The 27,870-nt window shown below is 38.3% G+C and overlaps 1 protein-coding gene and 1 long non-coding RNA gene across 7 annotated transcripts in view; one reads left to right on the top strand and one right to left on the bottom strand.

The window, feature by feature from the left end:
* The window catches only part of zfh2 (Zn finger homeodomain 2), a 172,995-nt gene extending 162,416 nt beyond the window's left edge, over nt 1-10,579 (top strand). The window contains exon 6 of one of the 4 annotated variants that reach the window (XM_011067404.2): nt 3,383-10,579. In XM_011067404.2, coding sequence (XP_011065706.1) covers nt 3,383-4,107 — 725 coding nt within the window. In that variant the 3' untranslated portion in view covers nt 4,108-10,579. Of the gene's footprint in view, nt 1-3,379 lie in introns of all 4 variants that reach the window. The other 3 variants (XM_011067403.2, XM_011067405.2, XM_011067406.2) reach the window with 3 other exon arrangements.
* Nucleotides 1-27,870, bottom strand: part of LOC105152877 (uncharacterized) — a 157,976-nt gene that overhangs the window by 102,501 nt on the left and 27,605 nt on the right. The window lies entirely within an intron of this gene.

Raw genomic sequence — 27,870 nt, 5'->3', positions numbered from 1 at the left:
ATAAATTACGCATTTGCTGTCCAATTATCATTAGCTCAATTTATTACTACTGTATGTTTTGCTTTATCGAGAATATTTTTAGAATTCTAAAAGTACATTACAACTGCCACGCACAAATTTATCAGATAATTTATTTGATAACTTTTAATCGGTAAGAAATCGATGGGAACATCTTTTTTCTATATATAATATATAAAAATCCTCGTACATATTTATAATCTTTTTAGTACTTGTACCAATAAATAGTATAATAAACGGCAGCAAAGTCATTCTATCGTTTATAAAATTATTTTGGATGGAAGGATTTAACATTTAATTTAACATTTTGTAAGGAAGACAATTTTCGGCCAGTGAGTCCTGCAAGATAAATAAGAAATAATAAAGAAATAATTTTATAAACATTCGCGTGGATTAAGTTGAGCAATGTTTCATAATTTTTGCGTTTCGTTCAACGATATACCAATTTTACAATAATCGTGCCCATCGTTCGCCACGTACACGTTATATTTGCGATGTGTACGCTCGATGATCATTATTCAGCCGATTATATCAAACAAGAGGATATCAAGAAGAGCGAGCTGCCTCTGGTAAGCGTTCCCGTGGACAAGCGAGTCCGTGGATCGGCCGATAATGAATTTGCCACATTCTCGTGAATGGTACGAGGCTGTAAAGGGAGCAGACGAAGCGACCAGAACTATACACCGTGTCCAATGTTGTTGCGCTAATCCCCTATTTATCCGTAACACTTTTCTCCCTTCTTTACTGCATACGGCCGTGCCTCCTCTTTCCGAGAAGGGCTCTTTCGATGGCGGAACATAAAAACGCGGATTATTTGCTCGCCCGATCGAGGTGAACCATAATCCACGTGAGCGCGCGAGATACGCGAGAAAGCGAAGAAGTGAGGTATCTAACAGAGAGAAGCAGAAAGATAGAAGAAGTGTTAGTCAAACATTGCCATGCGTGTGTCAGGGATTCTCATTAAACGACAAAGGAAGAACGAAACCGCGGACGGGATCTTGGTACTCCAGTCCGTCTAATGACGATCAATTTCATACCGACATTGAGAGACAAACTGGAGGAACGGGGGAGAGAAAGAAATAAATCGTTATTTATTAAGCCCTCCGAGATAATTCGCCTCCCCTCAAATGCTAAAATAAGCATTACAATTATAATAAACAAAAGTTGGTGATTGTTAATAGGGAAACTCAAATGTAAAACTATAGAAAAAGGAAATTAAACAAAATAAGATAGAAATAAAAATATGAAGGTAGCAAAAATACAAGAGGAGACATTCAAATTACAATAATTGCAGTAACAAGTAAAAATTTAATCCAGTTAACGTCCATTTACTAATGTAGATTAACTTTAATCTCATTTGATTTATTTCCTTATTTAATTCTTTATCCTTTTCTAATTCTTAGAACTGGAAAAAGATAAAAAGTAAGTTAAACTAAGGCTAATTCTACAATGTGCTTTTTATTTTCTGTTTCTTGCTGTTTGTCTCTTGTCTTGACCAAAGGTAAGAGACAAACAGAGACAAACAGCAAGAAACAGGAAACAAAGAGCACATTGTAGAATTAGCCTAAAAATTAATCTATAGAAATGGGTAGTTAAATAATAAGAGAGAGAGAGAGAGGGGGGGAAAGAGAGAGCTCTCCCCTGTTGTTTTCCTCGTCGTCTCCTCGTCTTCCTCCCACCAGCTCCGATAATTACAACCGGGCGTTCAACGAATGAGCAGGGGTATCATTAACACTTCCTGCCTCGTAACGATCCTCATCTGATACACGATACGCGCGATATTACCGCGCGCGTCACTGCGTAAACCTGTCAACCCGCCTAATCGACGTCGACGTGCCGCGTCCTTCTCTCGGTCCTCGCGACGATACGCGCGTTGCGTCATCACGCATCCGATTAAACGTCAGCCGGACTTATAGTTCGTGACGTATTTTACGCTTTTCTATATGTCGTTTACTCGAGCAATCAATAAAAAAAAATATAGGAAATTAAAAAAGAAAGAAAGAGCAACACATCCTGCGGGGCGCGTGATCCTGAAATTAGAATTAATCATCCTACCAAGGCACATTGGGAGACCCTTTCGATAACATGGACTATCAGACTATCCTCCGGCTCCTTGAGACGCGGCCGCAGGAATTATCCCGTCAATGCGCACCGGCCCGCGGGCCTGCTAATAACTACCAATTTACCTGTCTCGCTCAGGCGAAAACAGGTTCCGCATAAATTCTACCCCGTTTACGGCGGGGATGCTATTATGACAACTAAGTTGGCACAAATCAATTACGCACGAACATGCCGTGTAACCTCCCGCTATCCTTTCCTTACAGAAGTCCGGTAACTTTGAGAATTTTACGTTCTCTTTATGCTGATGTCGAACGCGAATCCCGGCGTTTATAATAACCTCGTAAATAGATTCCGGACGGAAACCACCGTATAATTACAGATATCTTTTGCAGATATTCATACGCAAATTCAGATGCATTTCAGATCGTTTTCGAATATTGGCACTTGTTCTTTTTTTTTTCTCCGCTAACGCTTTTGCGTTATGAAAGCTGGGAAAAAAATGTAATTAGTACTATGATACCAAACTTGTATTGATACTCGTAAAACGAGCCGATTACCTCGAATGTAGGGTAAATTTAGTTTCAAGATGAAACAGGGTGACAGTAATGATTTTAGCGCGATATGCGTGAAACTGAATTTACGTAGCAATCAAAAGCAAACGGCCGGTACAGACCGGAATCTCTGAAGTAAGAGATTCTCTGGCCAGGTATACTATTACTTGTTACAAATTAGTTTAATTAAATCTGTAATCAATATGATGGCGAAAGCAATCGTAACTCCCCATCTAAATAGGAAATTGAATGAAATGAATAATTTAGACAGAAATTAAAATAATAAAAATTATAAAATTACATAACTTGAGAAAATTACATAAAATTTACATACTCTTTACTGTATAAGCACTATAAAGATATACTTTAACATTTTTTTATTCTGCTTTGCTTGTTTAGTATTCATTATCACCATATAGCGTATTATCTGACGACGAAGTTGACCTGACTCTTAATCCTCAATTAGAGACTGACCAAAGTAGATCAGTGCTTTTGATTGGTTGCCACTTAGGACTCATTCAAAGATATATTTCGAATAACTTTGTATATTTTTGAAAAATGAGAGAAAAAGAAAAAAAAAGACAGATAGCTATAAGAGAAAGAAAGCAAATTCCTATGTCAACTGTTTTTATCCGCTATTTTTTTATCTGCTTTGGTCAGACTCTGATTAGAAAATCCGTAGCGTAGACGACGAGTTGGAGCAAGTCTCTCATCTATTCTAACAAGAATCGATCACGCTTTGGTTTCAGTAGCGGCTGCAGGCTTGAGCGGCAGTCTACTCGGAAGTGCTATGATGCCGCTGCACGTGGAGGGTAGCTCGCAAGTGCAGGTGCCGCGGGCCCTGATGCAGGCGTTCCTGCAGCAGGATCCGAATCATCCGGGCCTGGAAACGGTCCGCTTGCCGGCTCCGTCGTGTGGCGCCGATGAAGGCGGATCACCCCAACACTGTCGCGAAGTGGAGACTGAGCTGTGCCTCGTCTGTCGCCGTTGCGGCCGCGCGTATCCGCAGGAGTCGTCGCTATTGGCCCACCAGCGGTCCTGCTATCTGGGCAATCAGCAACGTCGCGGCGCCCTGCGTCTCGTGCAAGTGCGTTACTGCTGTTCGTTGTGCGAGCCCGGCGTATCAACGCGCACCTACACTACCGTGAGCGAGTGGCGTCGTCACGCCGAGACGCTGCAGCATCGAGTGCGTCTCGAGGCTGCTCAAGAGCGCCAGCAACAGCAGCAACAGCAGCAGCAGCAACAACAACAATATGACGGCGGCGCGCAATCCGGCGAGGAAACGAACCCGCTCACCGACGAGATGGAGGACGTTGTCAATCAGATCACTCTATTGGCGGCTCGCGCGGCCGCCGAGAGTACGACTGGTCAGCTACAGACCAGTGACCGGGTCGGCAATCAGGACAACAACAATGGACCCGATGCCAAGCGGCAGAAGCTGGTGCAAGAAGTCACCGCCCTCGCCGGTGCACGTTAAACGCCATCATATCGAAGCTCGGGGATTGGTCTACCATCTCTCTCAAAAACAGGAAAGTTGCGCGCAAAAAATGGCAGCGAATAACAATAGAACTAAGGACTGCAAAAGGAAAAAAAGTGAAAAAAGATGGGCAAAAGAGGGAGAGACGAGAACCTATAGACGTCACTTGGAGGAGGTCGGACCCCGAAGACGTCGCAGTGAACGAGCCAATGTTCCTAACCGGCGTTCCTAACGGGCAAGCACGGAGTGTCCATCTCGGTGATGCACCCCGTCGGGGGCATTTGCCCCGTGGCGGTAGGAGAGGGGGCAGGAAAGGGAGGCACATTACTCAGGCGCGGATGGCGGACGGTCATTGATGTTTCTCTCTCTTAATTTCGTCGTTTATGCACCGCCAGCACATAACCACCCTCCAACCGCTTCCCTGCCCCCTGGCCCCCGCCCCCCGCGGTTCGCCTATTATTTTTGTAATGCGAATCCCGCGAAGCGCGCGCCGTGAAAATGCGCGCTCTCCAAAGTTCCTCTCGTAGCACGAAAGAAAAAGAAAAAAATTAATAATAAAAAAAAAGGTAGTAAAAGGACAGAGAGAGAGAGAAGGACTCGACGAAGGACGAGCGAGCTAGTCTAGGTGGAATCGACTGCGGAACGATCGAACGAGCGCGATCGAGAAATCCTCCTTACTGGTCGGCCAACAACCGATCGATCGGTCGATCGATCAGTCAGTGGCTCGATCGGATCGAGCTGATCTTGGGCGCGATTCTTCTCGGAACGATGTGCGCGGTATGTTTCCAGGTGAGGAGAGTACGGGAAGTTCCGGAGGGAAAGTGCGTCGTGCGACGCGGAACGACGCGCGTCGAGGTGGGCTAACTTAAACGTTCCTATGTAAAGTAATAATAAAGATTTAAAGCAGAGTTACTAAGAAAAGAAAAAGAGAAGCAGGAAGATACAAGCGGACGCTGTTAGGTGCGGCGTAGTAGGGTAGATGGTGCGCGGCGCGCGAAACTAAAAACGCCGCCATCGTTACGAATACGTACGTACATATTCATATATATATATATACATACATCTATATATATATACACATATACATATATATATATATATATAGATATCTGACTGTCTCTATCACTCTCTTTCTCGTTTCGACGCGCCGTATGCACGTGGCTTTCCACTGACTTGTGTGAATGTGGATCTGCGTGCGTGCGGATGTATATGCGTGCATGCGTGCGTGCGTGCATGCGTGTGTGTGTGTGTGTGTGTGTGTGTGTGCGTGTGTGTCGCGAATCGTTCAGCGACTTCGATGGCGATGAAAAGGTAATAAAAAGAAAAGGAAAGCGACGAAAAATGAAGGAAAATTCAACAAGATACACATACACACGTAGCATACTCTTTCTCACCCACTTTCTCTACAATAAAAAACACACACACACACATACACACGACAGGCGCGCACTGTACACACGTGTACAAACGGGCTTGGCACGTACGTTTTTTTACGTTCTTTATTTTCCATTTTGATAAAAAAAAGAAAAATGTAGTAAGATGGCAGACAAAAGGGAAAACGACGGTATATACGGCAACGTAACAAACTCCCGGTGTGCCCGTCATCGACACGATTCGCATGCGCGAACGAGCAAGCAAGACCCAGAAACATGGTTCCTATATTTAATAAATTATATTTATTAACGCTAAACAAATGATTAGTAACAACGTTAATGATAATAATAAAATTAATAATAATAAGAGTAATAAAGTAATAATAATGAAACTAGTAATAATAATGATAGTAATAACGATAGGTATTTTAGAGAGCTGTCGGTAGCTATAACGATTATCGCTAAGCAACGCTCGATGAATCGAATCGATTGATACACATCGACGCTCTGGGTGGGGAAGGGTATAATGGGAGGGGCCCGGCATCATTGAAGGGATAGAATTTTACGTCTGTGTCCTCCGTTTCTCTCTCCCTCTTTTCCACAGTCTCGCGCGTATTATAAAACGTCTCTTGGAAATAAACACAAATTGTATGCACAAATTGTGCAGCGTAACGTAAGTGGAAAAATATGGCTCTTTACAGACTTTTTTTAATTACAAAAAAAAAAACACAGATAATGGACTAAATTTTCTACTGAGACAAATCAAGACACTTTAGCGTGTAATCTGAGATTTTTAAGTAGAATAAGACGAATTTTTAATTAGAGACGGCGGTTGGGGACGGAAATTTCAAAAATCATCTCGCGCGAAAATATTTTACACATACAGACGTCGTCCCGGATCACAAAGTTGGGAAAGAGGGAGGAGGGAGAGAATCGCGCCCTTTCGAATAGCAAGAAGGCGGGGAATGATGTAAAAAAATCGAGAACGACAAAGAATTCACTACTAGCTGTAAGTTACGGATAAATTACGATTAAACTATAGGACGTAAGGGGAAAGGGGAGGGGTGGGGGTGGGAGGGGGAGTACATGCGCGTCGATAGAAACGATACATAGACACACAGACACACACTCTCATGCATATAGGTATATATACAGAGGAGAAGTATATATATATATATATATATATATAAATGAAAAAATGAAATGGATGGATAAGAAAAAATATATATTTAAGTAGATAAATATATATATATATACATATATAAATATATATATATATATATATATATATATATATGATGTTGTGACGTACTAGAATCCTCACGGATACTATCCGGAACGGTGACGTGTCTACACGCGTACGTACGTCGTGTTCCTCGCTCTAGAAGCTCACTCTAGAAGAAACGAAAGTTCGCGCATACGAATGCGGCGCGTATGCGAAGCTAACAGAATGCCGGAAGTGCCACCGGAAGTGCAAAAGAAAAAAAAAAATAAGCGCAAAAAGAAAAGGTATCGCGGCGTTTTACGTGCCGCCATCTTCTTGATTGAATTTACGCGAATCATTAGGTTAAAAAAAAAAAAGAATGAAAAAGAGTATACCGAAGGAAAAAAAATACAAAAGGTATCGCGTGAAACGAAGGGCGGATGTAGGGGGAGGGGGGGGTGCATTGGCGAATTGGCGCGTTCGCGTCTCTGGGGGTAAAGGGGGCTCTCGGAGGAGGCGGGGGAGGGGATCTGAGATTCGAGGACATTAAAAAAAAATACGTGGTCGTTGAGATCAAACGAAAAAAAAAAAAAAACACGCGAAGTAATAACTATTTCTAAGGTACTAAGCAACTCTCGAGGTTCCTGTCTGCAAAAGATGCTTTTCTAACATAAAACGTTGGTAACGACGATTATTAATATTATATTTGAATTATTATTATTATTATGATTATAGATTACGATATTATATTTACATATATGTGGTCATGTATTGATTATTATCTATATAAACGTTACAGCGTTGAACTAGCGTACATTTTTAACACACGTACACACGTTCCAAAAAAAAGTGACACCACACGAGACATTTGTGCACATATACACGCGCATTACATATTACATCTCTATACACACACACACACACATACCCGCACTCTTATACCGCTACCTAATTGAATCGCTAAATATCGAAATTCTCAGCCGATCGTCTTTCCGACCGGCACGATCCACCTTTACAGGACGTACCGGGACAAAAGGAAAAGTATAAAAAAAAAAAAAAAGAAAAAAATAAGAAACCCAGAGCGGAATCTCTCTTCATGATAAACCGATACCTCGCAAAATGAGACAATTAACGGGTGTGATCAAGTCGTAGAATTAATTAAGACGAACCTCGCGGAATCGCGTGACCGCAAATCCGTACTGTCTTCAGGATCATTGCAAACGATAACTCTATCACTACCACTAGCACGGGGCAAGATGTTCCAAAACAAAATAAAAATAAAAATAAAAAAAAATAAAGCGCCCGGGGTTTGAAAAAACCGCGGCGCTAAGACTGTGAGAGAGAAGCGAAATTTATTTCCCTTCGTCGCGTTTCCTACATACGTATAGTAAAAGTCATAGAGAGGTGAGAATGCACTTGAAAACGCACAAGACGATGCGCTTTGGCCGGTATCCATCGCGATCTTAGTTTTTTCGAATTTGCTCGCGAGAGACAGAGGAGAGCGACGCGTTGTGAGGACCCGTTGTGTAATATTCGTTGACACGAATTAAAACACGCGTATACAGACAAATTGACGGACATACATACGTGCGCACACAAACAAACAAACAACAAACGAAACATACACACACACACACACACATACTGAAATCGAATTATGAACTCGGAGCTACACATCGCATATGAGCGTGAGTCTCAAAACGCGGGCTACGTACGTGCGCGTGTACGCAAAAACCGGCGCGTCGGTTTTGGCGTTTTGAGTTTCGAGTACGGAGATTGCGTGATAGAGTAACCGAACCTCGCTAGCTGTTCCTAAAAATCAACAATGAGTGAATGATGAGCGTGCGCGGATTATGTAATGGAGTGATGAGCTAAACGATACGAGAACGATATGAGGAAACGAATGCTATATACATATATATATTACTGCGTTGCGGAAGAGAATTAAGCGCGGCTGAGACGTCGCCGACGCAGTTTTCCGTCGACACGCGGCAAACACCCTCGCTAACGATCGATAAATCCCCTCTTTCTCTTTCTCTCTCTTCTCGCAGACGCAAACGCAATCGATCGCGAGGATCCATCGAGGACAACCTTTTTACTAGACAACCTTTTCGCTCGACGCGGAAGAGAGAGGTGAGACGAGTTTGAGAGAGGAAACAATTTGCGAGCTCCTGTTATATACTTTCATGAACTCGATAACAATAACCCACGGCGTGTCATGCTCGACGAGCAAACAGTCGGAATAATATCGCGTCGGTAGAACCGTTCGACGACGGAAAACGCTACGGTGTGATCGTCCAAAGTTTTTCATTTTTTTAATATCTCGTTGAGTTTCTACGAAATATGTTGAACGTGTCTATTTATTATTAACTCTATTTATTATTAACGCTATTGTGACTATTATTGCAATTATTACCACTATTGCGATTACTATTGTCATAATAATAATTATTATTATTATCATTATTATTGCGTTATTGTATCATTATTAGTACGATTATTATTGCCGATTAACTTGCGAATTTGTTCGTGCGGTACTTGATTGACTATTAATTAATAATGGATACTAATTGATAACGATAGCGACTAATTCTTGTGAGAGATTGCCATGTGTATATCTATATGTACTCACTACGGGGCACCGTCAGCCGCGCGTGGGTCCGCACACTCACCGATGGCGCGGGGCAACCCGAAAACGCCGGCCCGGGCAACCTCGATGATGTTGGCGCCGCGCACATCGGCTCGGCCCGCGATCGATATACCATTGATATCGACCATTGATATTCTGTTCAGGTATATCTCGGTGGTCCACCTTGGATTGATCGACACCGAAAATCCCATCTCTTTCTTGGACGCCGCTCTTTGCGCCTCTCGCGCCGCGGGGCCCTTTTTGTAAAACGCGGAGACGCAAACAGATCGGCGACGCAAACAGATCACGAAAATCTTGACGATCTTGATCTTGACAGTTTCAACAGGGACAGTTTTGACAGGGACGGTGACAACGGTGACGTAAAATCCACGCACCACTTTATCCGAGAGAACGTCCCAAGGACATTCCGCAGCGAACGTTCTGAGAAATATTCCCAGAACGTTCTTCTGTTCTTTGGAACGTCTTTGGAACGTAATGTTTCTTGGAGGTTTCTGTGCCGTATGGACGAAAGTGACCGGCACGAAGACTTTAGAGAGAAGATACACGTGCGCGTTTTATCGCGAGAAAAATGACCAGGTACGTTCGGGTTGCGTTTCATATACCTTCGACAAGTTAAATACGTACGTATATCGCATCTTTGATTCTCTAGCCAGTCGGGAGACTATCACTCGTTTCATTGAACTTTCGTTTAACTTGGCTCGTCGCATCGCGCGCAAGTTGTATCCCGCGAGAGTAATGATTTTCACGCGATCGATGATCGAGCGAGGGAAACGAGAAAACGGCGGGGCGAGTTTGCGAGTTCTCTCTCCTGGTCACCGCTCCGAGGCTTACGCACATATTCTCGCGTGTGTGTTACTTAGTGTTGGTTAGACTTGTTATTATCCATTCACGGTACCCGCGCATATACGCGTAAAACGCGCGTCTGAATTTTCCAACGACGGCGGAAAAAGGGCATGTGTGCACGCACGTGTATCGCGACGACGAACCACCACGAACCACCACGACGAACGGACACGGTTGTACCTGTAGACGAGCGAGATGGAAAAATACACGTCAGCGTGAACGCGTGCGAGCCCCAAAGGCAGAAAAATGAAAGGAAAAACCGAAGAAGGCGGCAGAGCCGCAATCGGAGGCGCCAACATCGTGCGGAAAAAACGGGCACGGTGCAATCATGTTCCTATTAGGTTTCATATCTAAGCGAGTAATTAATTATACCAGTAAATATAATGATGATGATGAAGGAAACGATGATATACGTTATTGGATATAATATATATATATATACGCATACGTGTGGTATATGTACACAATTTGAAAATCTATATCGAAAACACGTGTCCCAAACGGGACATTCATCCAAATTTTTATGTTAATTTAACATAAGATAAATATGTTAGGAAGCGACGCGTGAGTTAAAAAAAATACAAACATAACGCTAACACAATTTTGGAGTAAATTGTGAGAAAAATATTCCTTCAGTAAAATCAAGCTTATTGTAAAATATATTAAATTGGCACATTTTAATAATTTATTTTAAAACGTATTCAAACGTTTTTAGAGTACCATTATTTTTCATTCCCTTACTCATAAATATTTTAAAACTAAAAAAATGTTCATTATTATTGAATATATCAATTTAACATGAAATGTTCAAATCACATTATGCGCAATCATATTATGTTAAATTAACAATCGGATATGTTGAAAATTCAATACAAAGTTTTAATAAGAGCCGATTTTCACACAAACGAAATGTTTTTTTACTGTGTATATATACGACATGATATAGCTAAATTACCTGAATCCTCTTTTATTCCCTTGTAGATGAAATTAAGACACATAAGAAGTATACGTAATCTCTATACACGCGCCTCTATTTGGGTCAAATACGTACTGTAATAGGATGGCTTAGAATCAAAAAACACGCGTTGGAAAAACGATAAAACAGGAGCTTCTCGCGAACCGCGTGCTACCGTTTGGAAGAATTTTCAGCCATTGTTTTCAGTGTTGCCAACTTAAGCGCTCTTATGGCGCTGTATCCTTAAACTACTATCACAGTACATATGCGATAGTTCGCGTTGCTTGTACTTTTTGCATTCAACATCATGGCTTTTATTTCTTTCGTTATAACATCCGAATATATATCTATCTCCTTTTAAGTAAAAAAAAGTTTGGGGAATTTCAAGCAATGCGAACGAACCTTATATAGGCAAAGGAATTCATTTTCAACGAGTAAGGTAAACTTTATTCCTCCTTTCATTCGATTCCTATTTCTTCCTATTTCCGAGCTATTAGCTATCATGAAGTCATTTTTAAACCTGTCGGTTTTCGGTTCCAACCGATCTGATCGATATGTGCGAGTTATAGCACATCTTCTTGAAAGCATTATCTTCAATGAAAATCGCATGGAGGACAACGTGATGGTGAAAATAAAGGAAGAAGAAAGAAGGAGATTGCGAGAAAAATAATATTTGGTTCCTAACACGTCATTCAGAACCAACGCACATTGAATTGACTTTACGTTCGTATTCAAATTTCGCTTAAAATATCTCTTGCAATATATTCGAAGATTTCGTTATATTCTTTTCTTTCATAGCTTTCTTATCTTCGATATAAAACTTACAGTCTTGGTACATAATAAGTATAAAATATTCTCAATTTATTGCATTTTCTTGGAAAAAGTGGTACAGCAAAGGAAGACTAACAAAATGTTAAAATTGATATAAAAATAAATATTATTTTTATAAAACTGTTTTGTTTTTCTGTTAAATATAGATTATTTATATTAACTTGTAAGAATACTTCACATTTATGGCTAATTGTAAAACTGTACTACGTAGTTTAATAACTATTAAATCTAATGAGACAATCTCATTGAGACAACGTTTAATTATAAATTTTCAAGTAACAAACAATAAGATAGTGCAGGAAAGGTTCTGACGTATTTCGTGTTATTAAGAGACATATATATGTTAAAGATATTAAGAGAATCAGCAGAAATAAAAACACAAATTCGATGCATTCGAGCCACAATAAGCTGTGAAATTATCTCTGAAAAGTTCGTCGAATTACGTGACAACACCGCCGAAAATATCATCAGAGTCTGACCGCGAACATTGTCGCGGACGCGCGAGCTGTCAGGCGGCACTGCCATTCTATTACGCTGGATTTCATTTTATTTCCGGCTTGCGAGGCACCCCATTTCCGGATGGCGAGTATTAGTTCACCCGCAATTTGCATAGAGACACGAAACACGCTCGCTTGAAGAACCAATGTCGCGTGATAAACTCGCTTATCGGCAATGCCGGCGACGACTTGACTGCCGTATTTTCAATCACGGCCCTGCGATCGCGTCGCTCGACACGACACGTGACCGATGTTCATACCGTAAATAATTTTGTCGATTGTCGATTATCCCGTACGAGGTCTGTGCAAAACGTAATAATCCTCGAACTTCTCTGTTTGTGCACTAATTTGAAGGGTCGTCAAAACCACAGTATCACGTGATAGGTCCATATAACTAAAAACAGACACCACGTGCAGTATTCTATACCTTGTTTATTTTTTGTGCAATGTAATTTTGTGTACGTTTAAGGTGTACGGAAAGAATACTGAAGTATCTAATAATTTTGCTAAATGCAGACTGAAAATATTTTTATATCAAAATGTGATAGTTACATGTAGGACACTCAAATTAGAAGTTGCTAAAATGTCAAAATTTTTTGTAGCATTGCTTAGCAGGCTTGAGTTTCCTACATAATTATTTTAATGATTTAACAAAATTATTTTCAGATATAAATTAAATGTTTAATATACTTCAGCAAAATTTTTCTTTTCGTTTCCTGTTTGTCATTTTTTTTTTTTAATGTACGGCTATCAATATTGATGGACCTAAGTATGAATTTATAGGCTTATTGATCACTAAAGCTTTCGTAATTTTCATAACATTAAGCATGACCAAATGGTTAAACATTGATTCTTACCTGTAAATCCAACCAATCATATTCAACCACTCGATAAATAGACTACCTGCTTTGTTCGGTTTGAATATGCCTATTGTGTACGATTCATGCAGTGTTCACAGTGCATCTATATTGATGAACAAAATCATATTGCATAAAAAGTAAATGGGACAGAATGTTGCATGTGCGATCCATTTTTAAACTAAAGACCTCTTCTATCACGTAACATCAGCGACTTTGTCACTCCTTTAAATTGGCATGTAAATAAAAAAATTCGATGACTTTTTAAATCTTATATATTGCAAACATAACATAAATAATGTTTTATATCAACTAGAAAAATCGTCTATCTGACTAATCAAGGCTTTTGCTTATAAAATAATAATAATAATAATAATAATAATCAAGCCTACATAAATAGTTACCAAAGCTTTAGTAAAATAATTTAAAAACTAATGTTCCGTTAGTATAACTAAAACAGATAGAAATAATTAATTTTTCTTTTCTAAATATTATCTTATTTAAATATTTTCTAATTATTATCAAACGGTTGATTACTATTATGTTTGATAATATTGTATTACTACATATTATAAATATATTATAAATATGCTAAAACATATTTGATAGTTATTATCAGACTTTTTTTTAGTGCGTGTACAGAGATTAAGTAACTGCAGCAGGAATGCACTCGAAATAATCATACTAGAATAATACTAGATTATACTAAATCCGGACGTATTCTATTAAATACTAATTTATTAGAAAATCGATATTCCTGCATTGTTTCTCTGGGTTCCTCAGGGTTGACAACGCTGGTTTTAATGCGTTTTTTTAATTCGTTTAGCTTGTTTCTTTCAAAGAAGTTGAATCGAGATTTTCGCTTTTTCATCGTATATTTCTTGACAAGAAAATTCGCTCCTCGACGAAAACTACGGTAAGTACGGTATTTTAACAATTTTAATGAATCACATTTTGTATGGTTAAAATTCGTCAGAGATGCAATATCAAAGTAACAAACTTTTTAAACTGTTACTTTATTTTTATTTTAGAGTACGAAGAAAAACTTTAAATTTTTGTAAAGAAAGATATACCATTAAACTTTTATAACACAACAAATTATACTTTAACTTATAAAGACGAATAAATAAGAACAAATTTATATAATTAGCAATAATTATTTGAAAGAAGAAATTTATGTATCACAATATTACGAGTGCACTGCTTCGGTTTGTTAACAATCATCAATATAAAAGCATTGAAATAATTAAGCTTAAGAAATATTATTAGCATGTTGTATTAAAAAAAAAAAACAAAAGATTACATTATATAAAAAATGTGTAAACACAATTTATCTTCTTATTACATACTTTAAGATCAAAAATTGCTTGTCGCAAGTCTAAATAAATAGATATGTCAGATTGGTCACGTCTGAAGCTGAAAGCGATATTTCCTCGTAGCCAGATCACACTTTGTAGGAAATTCGAACCAGTTCAAAGAGCACACCTATGCGGTTGCGGTACACGATGTATATGCGTATGACGTAACGACGGTGTCGCGGATATCCTGTGTCAGAGAAAGATTACGACGGAAGTAGGAAGAAGGGAAAGGAAATAGAAGAGAGTCGCTCTTCAGGCCGCCCACCCACGTCTCTCGTTCCCGAAGAGTGTTTGCTCGTGAGATGGAACGCAAATTAGGTTTGGACGGGGATCGAAGCTCCGACGTATCGAAATAAAGGCGGGCACGTAAAATACACGTCACCTAGCTACCTAGCCACCCGTAACCTTTCGGGGTAAAAAGGGATGAGGAGATGCTATATCTACACTCGTCTAAGCTCGTAGACGCTGTCAAGTTCCTCTCTACCTTTGAGCAGAGAAACATCCTCGTTCGCAATGTCGTTTCGTATGCTAACCATGGTTTCATATGTCTGTATTTTCTCGAAATTGTAGTAGATTGTTGTAACATCAATGAACGCGACGAATCGCTTCACTTTTGTTTGAAACATTTCTTGTATTATTAATAATTTCGAAGAAAATTGACTGGATTGATTAAAATGAATCATATCCTGTATATATGATGACTTCCGAGACCCAATTATGTTTCTTTATGCAAGGCATCAAGTTGAGAATTTTTAACATACCTGAACATAATTTAACATAATATGATGTTATTTAAATATTTTATGTTAAATTAGTATTTAACATTTTTATAATTAAAATAACACAATTTATGAGAAAACATATAAAAATAATGTAGTTTTAAAACATGAATTCTGGGATAAATAAATGAAAATGAATGTACGTATTAATTTAACAAATTATAAAAAAATTAATTTACTGAAAAAGATATGCTTTCACAATTTATTTTCAAATTTATCAAAGTATTACATTTTTTTGTTAATTTTTACATAATGCTTGTGTCATTTTTTGACACATTCATCTTGTGTTAAATTGATACAGAAATTTGAGTAACCCTCACATAGAACATGTGAGAAAAGTGTTTTCAACACCAATTTTCCAGCGTGTAATAAATAAATTAGATAAATACCGGACGGTATCAAGTATGTAATTAGCGGTAATTTATTCATGAAAAGTGGCAACTCGCCAGCTACAAGCAACCAGATACTGCAAACGAGCATTATGCTAATTTCGAAACCTCAGGATATTAATGTCATTTTGACGCAGTTGATCTTTTCCATTTCGCCAAACGCCGTTGCGTCGCGTTTAACCCAACCGATCCGTCGTAATGGCGGTACGCCGAGAATGACGAGTGTCACTATACAGATTTAACGATACGTCGCGCATAAAAACATTTCTCCATTATACGAGATACGCTCTACGAGGTAGCAGGTGTTAACGTTATTGCCCATTACAAAGTGCTCCTCTCTAAGATTTGCATAAGACGCTAGACGACTCATTCCGCGCGCGCGTTATCGTCGCTATTGTCGCATTATGCATTCTGAGAGATACAGCTCGCTGTACCCTGCATAATTTGCGCGAATGCAAAAAGACGTCCTTCGCGATATCTCACTTAACACGCATCTGGTTGAGGAAACGAAGGAGGCTAGTAAATGGCAAATGCTGCGCGAAAACTATCGATCGATAATTGAACTGTTAAACGATGTATGTAACATTCTTCATGTTTTTAAAATAGATATCTTCAATGCAAATCCTAATTCTTTCTTCTTATAAGGTTTCGTATTATCTATTTATAGATCTAGACAAAAGAGATCGAAATTTTCCAAATTTAAATTTGATTCGAAATTTATGAACGTGGACTGAACATTGACACGACGACGCTCATTACGTTTCGACTACCATTATGCTCAAAATATTAGAATTGTCGAATATTAGAGAAGTCGTGGCAAGGAGTCTTCTTGACGAAAGGAAATGCAGAAATAAATTCACCTATACAGTTTCCTCGCATCCTACCTATTTCTACTCAATCGCATTGCGAATACATCCTCGCCATTACGTGCCAGAGTATCTGGTTACCCGTGCAGCTATGTATCTACAAAACAATTTGTATCGAACTCGATATAGTTTCTATCTCGAATGTATAGTTTTTCTTCTAAAGGGACTGGTTCGATGTACGTCTTTGCACACAACACAAGTCAAAAATATAATATGAGTTTTATTAAAAAATAAACAATATTAAATTAAATTTGTTGCTGTATTAATGTAAAAGAATCTCTGATATTATTTTTGTCTTAACTTTGTTAATCTCTGATATTATTTTTATCTTAACTTTGTTAATATAAAAACTAAAAGAATTTATATTATATAAATAGTAATAATTAATATATAAGTATTAATAATAAGCATTAATAATAAGTATACGTATATGACCTATAATAAATAAACTAAATAGACTGCAAAATGAATAAATTAAATATAAGTAAAAATCAAAGGTCCAGATACGGTCGAGGTTAAATTTTGATGCTTAATGATATTTATATGTAAATTTTAAATACATCTTCTAGTTATGTAAACTGCAGATTCAAATTCTGGTGTAATACTTTTCGCAGTAAATTCTTCAGTGTTTTACTTGTTAGCATTGTTGTTAAATTGACGATCAACTTAATTTGTGATATTATTTCAGTTTTAGATTACGATTGCATTTTCAGTCCTATAGTATTCGACGCAGTTTTTATATAACTAGAAAATGTACTTAAAATTAACATATTATTTATAAATATAAAATATTATATATTAAAAGCTCTAACTTTGATCATATTTAACTCTTTCTTCTTTATTTATTTGATATATGCAGTAACCTATTAATTTTTACTTACATATAATACACAAATCTAACAGATTAAGTAAAAGAAAGTAAATAAATGGGTAAGTATATATATATTCTCTCTATTTACGCACTCTATTTGCACGAAATGCCAAATATAAATCTGCATTACAAACAGTAACATTGTATCCATTTTCACGCCTCAGAAATATTCGTTATATATTTTGTCATCATTTTTATCTTGTCCTTGTTCTATTTCATTTATATTACGTTGGCATTGTCATAAATCGATAGATAGCTCTAAACTTGTTAACGTTGCTGGTCCGGATAAAGCACGTTATGTGTCTAAAGCTTACGTCACACCGCGATATTACGACGCGTTACCTGGAATTACTGCGATACACAATTTTATTCTCGATTTATCTTCTTCATCCAACGAATTTCCTTTTTTTCTGTATAATTCTTTATGTATAAATGACACCACGATAGCCGCCAAATTATTTACGAGAGGCTTATTCGCCTCGGATTCGTCCTCCAATTACAAACGTTATAATAATTCTTTTAAATCGAGAATACAGTGTACCCAAAAAATTTTGCGATACAGTCGAGACAGGCACGAATCTTTTAACAAAATTTAAGCAACGTATTTTTAATAAATATCCTCCTTTTTTATCTGTTTCCAATGTAAATTTCCGTTTCTATTTTAGACAAAAATGTATAAAATCAAAATAGATTTATGTTAATGAAAACATTTATTGTCATTCATTAAATTCCATTGGATATCTCAAGATGATTCACAGAAAGGCGAAATAAGTATGTTTAAAGAGACAAATAGATTATAGAATAATGCATAGTTAAGTATCACGCGATAAGTCTATCTTGCTAAAGTCTTAAGCACAGATATATCACTAATTTGAAATCATGCCACCCGGTATATGAAAAACGTACATCTTCGCGCGCTGCAGCACATGAGATTGCTATACCTATATACACGCTTACCAGGAGGTCGTATCTTCTCGTTAGCCGCGCGATGAGCTACCCGCTCGGTAGAGTCACGTTTTTAATTTCTACCGGGCCGGCCTTAGTTCATTTTCACACCCCCACAGAACGCGAGAGCCGTGCAGAGCCGTTCGTCGGGCGTCTAATAAGTAAATAATAACTTGTTCCGCCACATAACTTCTGTTGGAATCATTTCTCTTTCATGTACGAGCGTGTTCCCCGTTTTATATGCAATTAATACGGATTCCCGGACGATACAGCCGCTCGAATATAACTACAGAATCTGATTTGTGATAATCATGTTATCCGGATAAGATGAAAAATTCATTACAAAACGCACACGAAAATGCAAGGCGAATTCGTAACTAAAATTTGCAACATAGAACAAAATGAAAATTTGAGAAGAAACAGTATGACTCTTTTGCTAAAATCTATTGGAGATTTATTATTACATTATTTCACGATTAAATCCATTAATAACAAAAAATTATGTTACGGAATATTTTTTATTAACTAAATATGTTTTTTAAGATTGTTATAAAAATTAAACAATCGGGATAAGATAGCTTGAAAATATACTTATTAAAAAAAATATATTTAATACATTTATTAAAAAATGTATCAAATATACAATATTTTTTCTTTGATGTAAATGTAGATAAAAAGTATATGGACTGCTGTTTGTAATGCAGATTTAAATTTTATATGTAAATAAATAAAAAAATAGCTTTCTGTATTTATGTCATTTAGAAGGTAAAAGATTAGAAATTTTACATGCCCGCTATTTTAACTTTTTCTTATTTGACAAGTGTTAATTGACTGCTCGTTATACAGCAAACATAACATGAAGAAACAAATCATGTTTCTGCAGAAAATGTGTTTTATCTAACTTTATTCTTTTCATTTTTTTTCGTTTCACAGAAAACATGTAAGTATATCGCGCGTATTTCTACATACGTGTATATTTAAAACACATAAAAAAATTTCAGAGTTTGGGAAAAAAAATATTTAATCTAACATTCTCAATACGAGATATATAAAAATATTTGCGAAAAGGTTATCTATATTAAATGACAAACAAAACCTTTTTGAAATTCAGAGTGTGTTCAATTACTGAGATGCACGTCTAATCATATGCATTACCAATATTACGGTTTCTAATAAAATTCTACGAAAATAACATTGATGTGTTTCCCTAACATTTCCCGTTTCCCTCCCACAATTTACTATTACTACATTTTAAGGATATTAACATCATCATTAGCCTTCCTAGTAATTTCGAAATAGATTCTCACGATCGAACGTGCATGCGTGTGCACCTTAGATAACTGACGGATGTAGCTATAGGAGGAAATAAAACATAGAAGGACGAGGCTTGGCAAAAGTATCTTCTCCTGAGTGCCTGAATACGTAGACGTGTGCCGCAGGGAGGAAAGAGAAGCGGACGGGGAGGGGGGAGTCCGAGGGAGGTGGATAGCCCAACCTCCTTAGGATGCATGTGTTTGCCTTTAATACATTTTTCGACGATGTTGACCGAGGCGTATCTCCAACCCGTCCGCGTGTGCGCGCATATGTATGTGAAGCCAACAACCTACAGGGTGCCACTAAAATATTCACCTTGTCAGAGCTAGCCCACAAAATGTGGCTGGCAATTTCCGCGGTGCCAAATTCAAAGTGCCGGGAAATGAGAATAAGAAAGAGGGATGAATTCTCCGGAGGACCTGCGCTCTTTGCCTGACTCCGTAAAAGGCATCTTTACTCTAATATGCATTACGACTAACAATTTAAGACAAGGAAATATTTCTTCCTTGCTTGAGTTATTTCTCCCCGGTCAAGAAAATAAACTTTGAGCTCGTCAACTTCCAAAACTTAATTTTTTTTTTTAACAGATATAAGTTGGTACAATAAGGACATAAAATTATTTTTTAGGTGCATAAAAATGACATAAAAAAAAACGAAAGATTGTATTTTTAAAAAACATACTTTTATCACACACACTGGCATTTTAAATCGTCTAAAGAGAGCTATTATTGCAAAAAATATTATCTCGACGGGATCCGAACCCGGATGTTTCATATTCCATACACGGAACATATATTTTTATTTCTCGACAATCAGTTGTCATACCAAAATTACATTACAAAATTAATATTACAAAATTTTAATGATTAAAAACATTAACTTTTATTTTCTAGAAACTTTGCTTTTTTTTAATTGTGTCGTAATAAATGAGCGATATGTAAAATGGTATTAAAAATAAAGGTGTACAATAAATATTAATGTATTCATTGTGCTTTTAATTTATTAACGCGCAAAATACGATGCACTATTATGCATCCATTAATCTATTTATATATAAATATAATAAAATTACAATACGTATAATTGTATGAATGTGTGAATGTATTCGACGTTTCTATTTAAATAAGTTTTTTGTCCGAATAAGATCGCTACATAAGGATGGCCGGCAATTTGCAATATAACGCGTTTTGTCGTCCATTGCTACAACGGCCGAGCAATCTCCGGGATGATTTCACGTGCATTTTGCCGCAGTCTTGCGACCGGTCGCAAATTCAAAAAGGTCGGATTCAAAGACTCGCCGGCGCTATTTCCGCGAAAATCATTCGTGAAGGATCTCCTTATCTCACTATGCAAGAAGAAAGAAAGAAGGGGATAGAAATTGACAATTCTTCTGGTCTCAACCTGCGCGAGCGACCCGCCCGTCCTCGCCCTTCTCAGGACGTAAAGGTCTGAAAAGATGAGAAGCAGAGAAGAGGTGAGAGGGAGGCAGGACGAGTGTCCTAGTGCAGATAGAAGAGGAGCGAAAATTCGCGAAAGCTACACCAGAGCAAAGGAAAAATGTGTACGGGAGCCAGAAGACGAAGAGATAGACCTGGAAGGAAGAAGACGAAGACGAAGACGAAGACGAAGAGGAAGAGGAAGAGGAAGGAGAAGCACCCGTACAGTGTTTGTCCAGGAGGAACCGAAAGAGTAGCGAGTGTGTTCGTAGGGAGCGCGGGCAAGGAGACGAAACGAAAGGGTGGCCACCCCCTCACCCGACAACCACCCACGTAGGTGGTGACTGTGTTGCAGAAGAGGTCGGAGGTGGGATGGCTCCAAGGCAGTCCTCTCTTAGAGCATTTCAATATATAGCGAGGGCCTTTGAGGTTGCGGGGGTTCCGGAGGTGGGAACGGGACGAGAAGGGGGCACCCACCTCCGCGATGCTACGAGGAGGTGCGTGGGGTGAGAGGCGCTATTGATTCTTCTTTTAATCTCGTCGCGACCCATCCCTCGTGCCAACGTAGGGGGAAGCGAACGAAGGCGAAAGAAGGACCTAAGGGGTGGCGGGACCGATCGTCCTCGGTCGTGGAAGACGGAGGGACCGGCGGGGATGAGCCTTACTTATTTGAATGTGTCGTCGCGCGAGACAAAAACGACGGCGAATCCCTAAAATCGATGTGGCGTAGCACTGCCGTTAACTCGACGGTGACGCCGTCATCGACACTTGACGGAATCGCAAAAAACTCGACACTTGCGTGGGCTCGCACAAAAAAGCCTACGTGAATATATTTATGCAAAGGAGTGAGAGAAAAAGATGGAGACAGGGTGAACACCTTCGAGATGATATTTGTGTGTCTATTGATTGAGTGCCAGCACCAAGCACTGCCTGGGGCTGTTTCGATTCTCGCGGAGTCGAACGTGCCGAGAATCGTAATAATATGGTAGTGCAACGTGGATATTTTAAAAAATAATTTAGAGCTTGTATTATAAATATTTTTAGATCGACAATTCAAATAATTTTTTCACAAATCAAAACAAATCAAAGCTTTTACACAAAAGTTATAGCGCGTGCCAAAAATTCGTGATGATAAAGGAAAGATATAAAAGGAAAGATATAAAAGGGATATAAGAATATGTTAAATATAAAATCGTGGATAAAACTTAAATATTTTAATTCACGAATAGAAAAATTTTTTTGAAAAATGAATCAAGAGATAATAAGAATTAAGAAATAATTCTATTTAGATTATAAATTGCAATATAGCTAATTTTTAACTACCATGTTGGAGTCAGTTGTTTGTAATAAAATTTATTTGTAATGAAAAATTCGTCAAATGTTACAGTAACAATGATTTCAATTCTTCCTCATTGATTTTGTACTAATATAAATCATGAAAAATAAGAATGAAAATAGTCTAATAAAAAGATTTCAAACGATAAATAAAGTATTTAACGAAACATGGTGTAAGTTAATAAAAACAAAGATCCATCATACATATCGACAATCATATTAACGCAAAATTTTAGTGATTTGATTTTGCTTTAGATACTTAAATAAACAGCATATTTTTCTCATATTTTCTCATATTTTTCAGAAAAGGAAGTAGTTACATTTTTCTGCTGTATACCGCGTGTTACACATCTATCGCTTGAAAATCGTGATTACACGGAGATAGTAAAGACACGCTGTAAAACGAAATCACGATATCCCGATTTTCGTAAGCGTAACGGCACTCGCTGCCTGCTAGCAACAGATCCTTAAAGCATAGGCGTGTCGCACGTGCCAGCGGGGCATTAAAAGTCCATAAGTATGGGCCGCATGCAGCGTATAAAAATTCAGGAAACGCAATAAGCGCAACGAAATAAAGTCGCGCAGTTTCTTCCGTTATCCGTTATACGTCGCCTTCGCCGCTATCCCCGCTGTTGCGGTACTCCCGAGCGCACCACCCCATCCTTCGCTTCTCCCAACAGTGTGCCAGGAAGACTCTGCACCCTTAATAGAAACAGAGAGAGGAAAAATGGGCGATGCGAAGAGCGGCGAAGGCGAAGGGGGAGAGGAAGAAGGAGGGAGGGGGGGGGATAGGGAGGGTAGAAAAATCAGCCCCCGCGACCGGAGCAGTCAGGGAACAGCGACTGAAACGACAGCGGTGGAAGACGACGGGAGTAGTCACCCTATTTTTTTTAGTCCCGACTGGGGTAAGATATTGATTTTTTTTTATTTTATAATTAGGGGCTCGCACCCCACTTGGCTGCCAGAAAAACACGTCACCCTGCAAGGCGCCTTCACTGCGAAAATTCGCCTCTCTATTGCACACCCTCGTGTGGTCCACAAATGTTTCCTTGTATACGTTGCTGAAATGATCACGTACTTCGTACTGAAACATCATTGAAAGTTAATATTCGAGATTCGTAATTCCGATATTTTTTTGATACTTTCGTATGTCTGCTCCAATATACGTTTCTTGATATACGTTAATGATTTTTTAATAATATTTACATTACTATAGTTTTTACAGATCGAATCAGATACTGTTTTGAAGATTACTATAAATCTAGATGTTAAAATTAACTTGGAAACAATGAAAATAATATTATTTCTGATAGTTAAATGTTACTTTTGGACAAGACAAATATCTAGGTACGAGTCATATTGTTATTGTATGGATTTTGTTGTTTTTATATAAACTAACAGGTTTTTAGAACACATTCCATGATAATACGTGACATTCCCATCGTTGTCTAAATAAATTTATTTTCTATATCGAGATCAATAACGCGGCACGTCACAAACGCTCTCACGCGACATCAATGATTTCACAGGGAGATACGGCACGCTGCGCATTGGATTAAATTGAAATCGCAATCCCATGCATTTCCCCGGCGACATATACGTTCTGCTCATCGATCTACACATAATCTACATCATTTCCGACTCTTCAAATTAAAAAAAAGCCCTGACATAGTAACGCGTACCGCTTATTCTATCGATTTCAGCAACAATCCGATGTATGTTCTAACTTGTGCAACATATTTGATCAATGTTTTGATTTTCTAAAAGATGTGTAGATGGCTTCATTTAACAAGCAATCACGCATATGATACAAAAGTTTGCTGTAACATTTGCAATATTGCTGGAATGATCTATGCTGTATAACCCTCAATATATATTGATATATCCCCAATTGAAAAGAAGCAAAATACATTCTTTGATACAAAATATATGCACAGATCTAAACAAAAGTACCATTATCTCAAAAATGATAACAGATACGGTAAAATGTTATAGAACTTTCAATTCCTCTCAAGACCTACAAGAAATGTCATAGGTCCAGACCTAAGCGTAATTATCTATGAATAATTTTTTATTAAAGTGTGTATAATCTATTTACTATTAAATTTTGGTCAAAAAATAATTTAAATAATTCATTCGTTATTTTGCAAAAGAAATGATGGCATCTATTGCGCGGCAAACTTTTAAGCTAAAATCACGTCCAGAAATATCCCAAGACGCACACACCCTGCACGGGTAACCGTCACTTCCGATTTCCTTCAAAAAAATCAAAGGCATCCCCGTGAAACTCGTGAGCGCAGCGCCCTAAAGAGGGAAGAGAAGATCGCTAGAAATCACAGCACGCCAGGCCTCGTCTCGACTCTTTCTCTGTGTCTCTCTCTCTCCCTCTCTCTCCCTCTCTCGTCCCCTTTTTCTCTCTGTTTCTCTTTTTCTGCCTCAGACTCTTTCGTTTCTCCATACGAGATTCCAGGATTCGTAGAATTTCCACCGAGAGGGTGGCATAGGTCGTCGGGTGGGTGGCAGGGTTCGTCGACGATGACGATGGGGTGAGTTCACTCGCGAGGCCGGAGGCCGTCGAGGTATGGGAGATTGCAGCAACCCTGCAAAGTACAAAGAGGCGGCATAGGCATCCCTCTGCTCTCCACCGCTCTCTTTCCACTCCTCCGACTATCCCTGAGTTTCCTCTCGCGCGCCCTCAGCTGCGTTTTCTTCTCGCTCCCACTTTTTACAACACGAGCTCCGCCGGGCACTCCTTGTCCCCCTCTCCCCCCCCCCCCTCGTCATTCCTCGTCGTCGGAGGTGACAATTCCTCATCTGCCTCCGCTCACACCTCCGACTGATTCCTTTGCAACCCCCTCTAAGCGAGCACTCACGCACACATTCACACGCTCATACATATACTCACGTGCTCTCTCGAGCGGGGGTGGGTAACCAACACCAACACGAGCATACCTAACGAGTCGGCTTGTCACACACAGAGTATAATATGCAAAGACCCGCCTCCAGGTTGCCATGGAAACTTGGGAGCTGGTGCGAGAGGTGCCCGGCGAAGGGAGGAGAGGTCGAAGCGGCGAACGTGGAGCGAAGAGGAGAAGGAGGTACGAGGGAACGGAGGGTGGAAGCAGACACTCTTGGAAATTTGTATAACTACCCCCAGGGGCGGCCAGAGGCGGAGGGTGGGTAGGTGGGGGCAAGGGGATAGCTGAGTGTAGAGAAGGCGGGGGCACACACATCGATCCGGGAAACCACCCCGCGCCCAGGGCTCCTTCGTCATCTCTCAGAGCTACTGCCACCCGTCCACCACCTTGCTCTCGCTTCTCCATCCCCCGGCCCCTTGCTATCCCCCTCGCGCCGCCCTCCCTTTCACGGGCAACTTTCTGCGTGCCTGCAATACTCCCTATGCCGAGTGTTTATGTCGTCGTTGGTGTTAAAACCGTCGGCTTTTCTGAAGTTCGATGCACCTCGTAGAGGTTTTCTCAAGTGCAAATTAAACGAACGAATGCATTCCCGCGTAGAAACAATCTGTTTAATTCGCGAAATACTTACAGGCAAGTTGGAATCTTTCTGAATTATACTTGTAATATATAGTGATAAGGTCGCAGATAATAGAACTTATTTCATATTCAAGCAGAAAAATCATATTACATAAGCTTAGTATTTATGTATATAATTTATGCACCTATCCTGTTATTTAGATATAGAATTTAATTTCCATTTAGAGCTACGTATATTTACTATTATCACATTATAATGATTACTTAAAAAAATATGAGTGTGAATTTAATGAATTTCATGTTTGTAACACTGCGTTGTTTATATAAATCTTACCGCATTAGTTCTTACCACTGATAAGCACCAGGCATTTAAAATCAGTACGGGTATTAACATCAACACGGTGAGAATTATACGTATAGATACCGCATGTTAAATCCACACCTATATTTTTTGAATATAATATTACGATAAATTAATTAATTATTAATTGCATCTATTGATTTCATATTATTTCTCAATAATTATTTTCGATACATGTAAAATATAGAAAAATTCAATCACAAAACATTTGGAGTATATTATAAATTCTGACAGTTAATACATAGAAATATATATATATATATATATATATATATATATATACATAAGCAGTTAGTTTTAATATAAACAAATATTCGCTTGCTGAAGTTTTTTACCGACAAATTTCATCTTAAAGCTCAATTAAGATAAAATATGAGTGTGTATTATTAGTAATAATCAATTATTCATGTAAAATCATCAAACGCGCGTTTAAAGCAGCGTCTGATTTCACATTGTGTCTAAAGAGGCCTATTTATTAAGATATGTAGTGTCGAATGAAGAAGATGAGACCTATATTCTTAACAAGAATTTCAAGATCGTAGTAGTTCATTTGCCGAATGATAAATTCGCATCGCATAAACTCGTAATAACTTTCCTACAAGGATAGATTGCTCCCATATCTCAACAATTGTAGCGGACCCATACATTATTTAACGCAAACATTATGCAAGGATTCTAGTTACAATCGGTAATTGTAGTCCCACCAAGACAGTCTTCGATCATGCGAGCCCGGGCAGCCCTGGGCAAGAAATTCTTCTTTATTGAATTGCTTTTGCTGCTCTCTCGAAAATAGACGTATAAATCACGCCGTGAGAGCGTGAAAACGATCCGTGGATGCTTCTATTTCGTTCGCAACCGCCATGTTGTATAGTTTTTCGATGATAGCTCGACCTCTCGAAAATCTACCGTTTCTTTTATATTATAAGTCAGAACAATTATTAAACCAAAGCTATTTATCAATTAAATCTTCATTGCAAAAATAATTGCTTTTTCAAAGCAATTTACTAATAGTAAATAACTTTTACTAATAGTAAATAAGAATTTAATGTCATAAACAAATGTAATATCTTTGATCTATTGAACAAGTTCAATGAATCTCTTGGTAACTCATTTAAAATATTTATAACATATTTATCTAAATTATGTTTAAGGTAATATACAAGGCTTAATAAGATTATTAGAATAACAATTAAAAATGAATAAAATGAGAGGCAATTATAATAGAAGCTACATGAGTCAAAGCTAGGTGTTAAATTATTTATTAAATCTAATCATATGTAATAACAAACGTTCCGACTTTTCTATTGAATAATTCTCAATGTGTAACAAATTTATATATCCATAATTATATTCAAACCAGTACAATATAAGTGAAAAAACGGCATTAAACATAAAATTAAAAATG

The sequence above is a fragment of the Acromyrmex echinatior genome, chromosome 10, assembly GCF_024713525.1.
Source record: "Acromyrmex echinatior isolate Ae372 chromosome 10, ASM2471352v2, whole genome shotgun sequence".
NCBI classification, from domain to species: Eukaryota; Metazoa; Arthropoda; class Insecta; order Hymenoptera; family Formicidae; genus Acromyrmex; species Acromyrmex echinatior.
The sequence above is the reverse complement of the archived record's forward strand: the minus strand, read 5'-3'. Positions and strand labels throughout refer to the sequence as shown.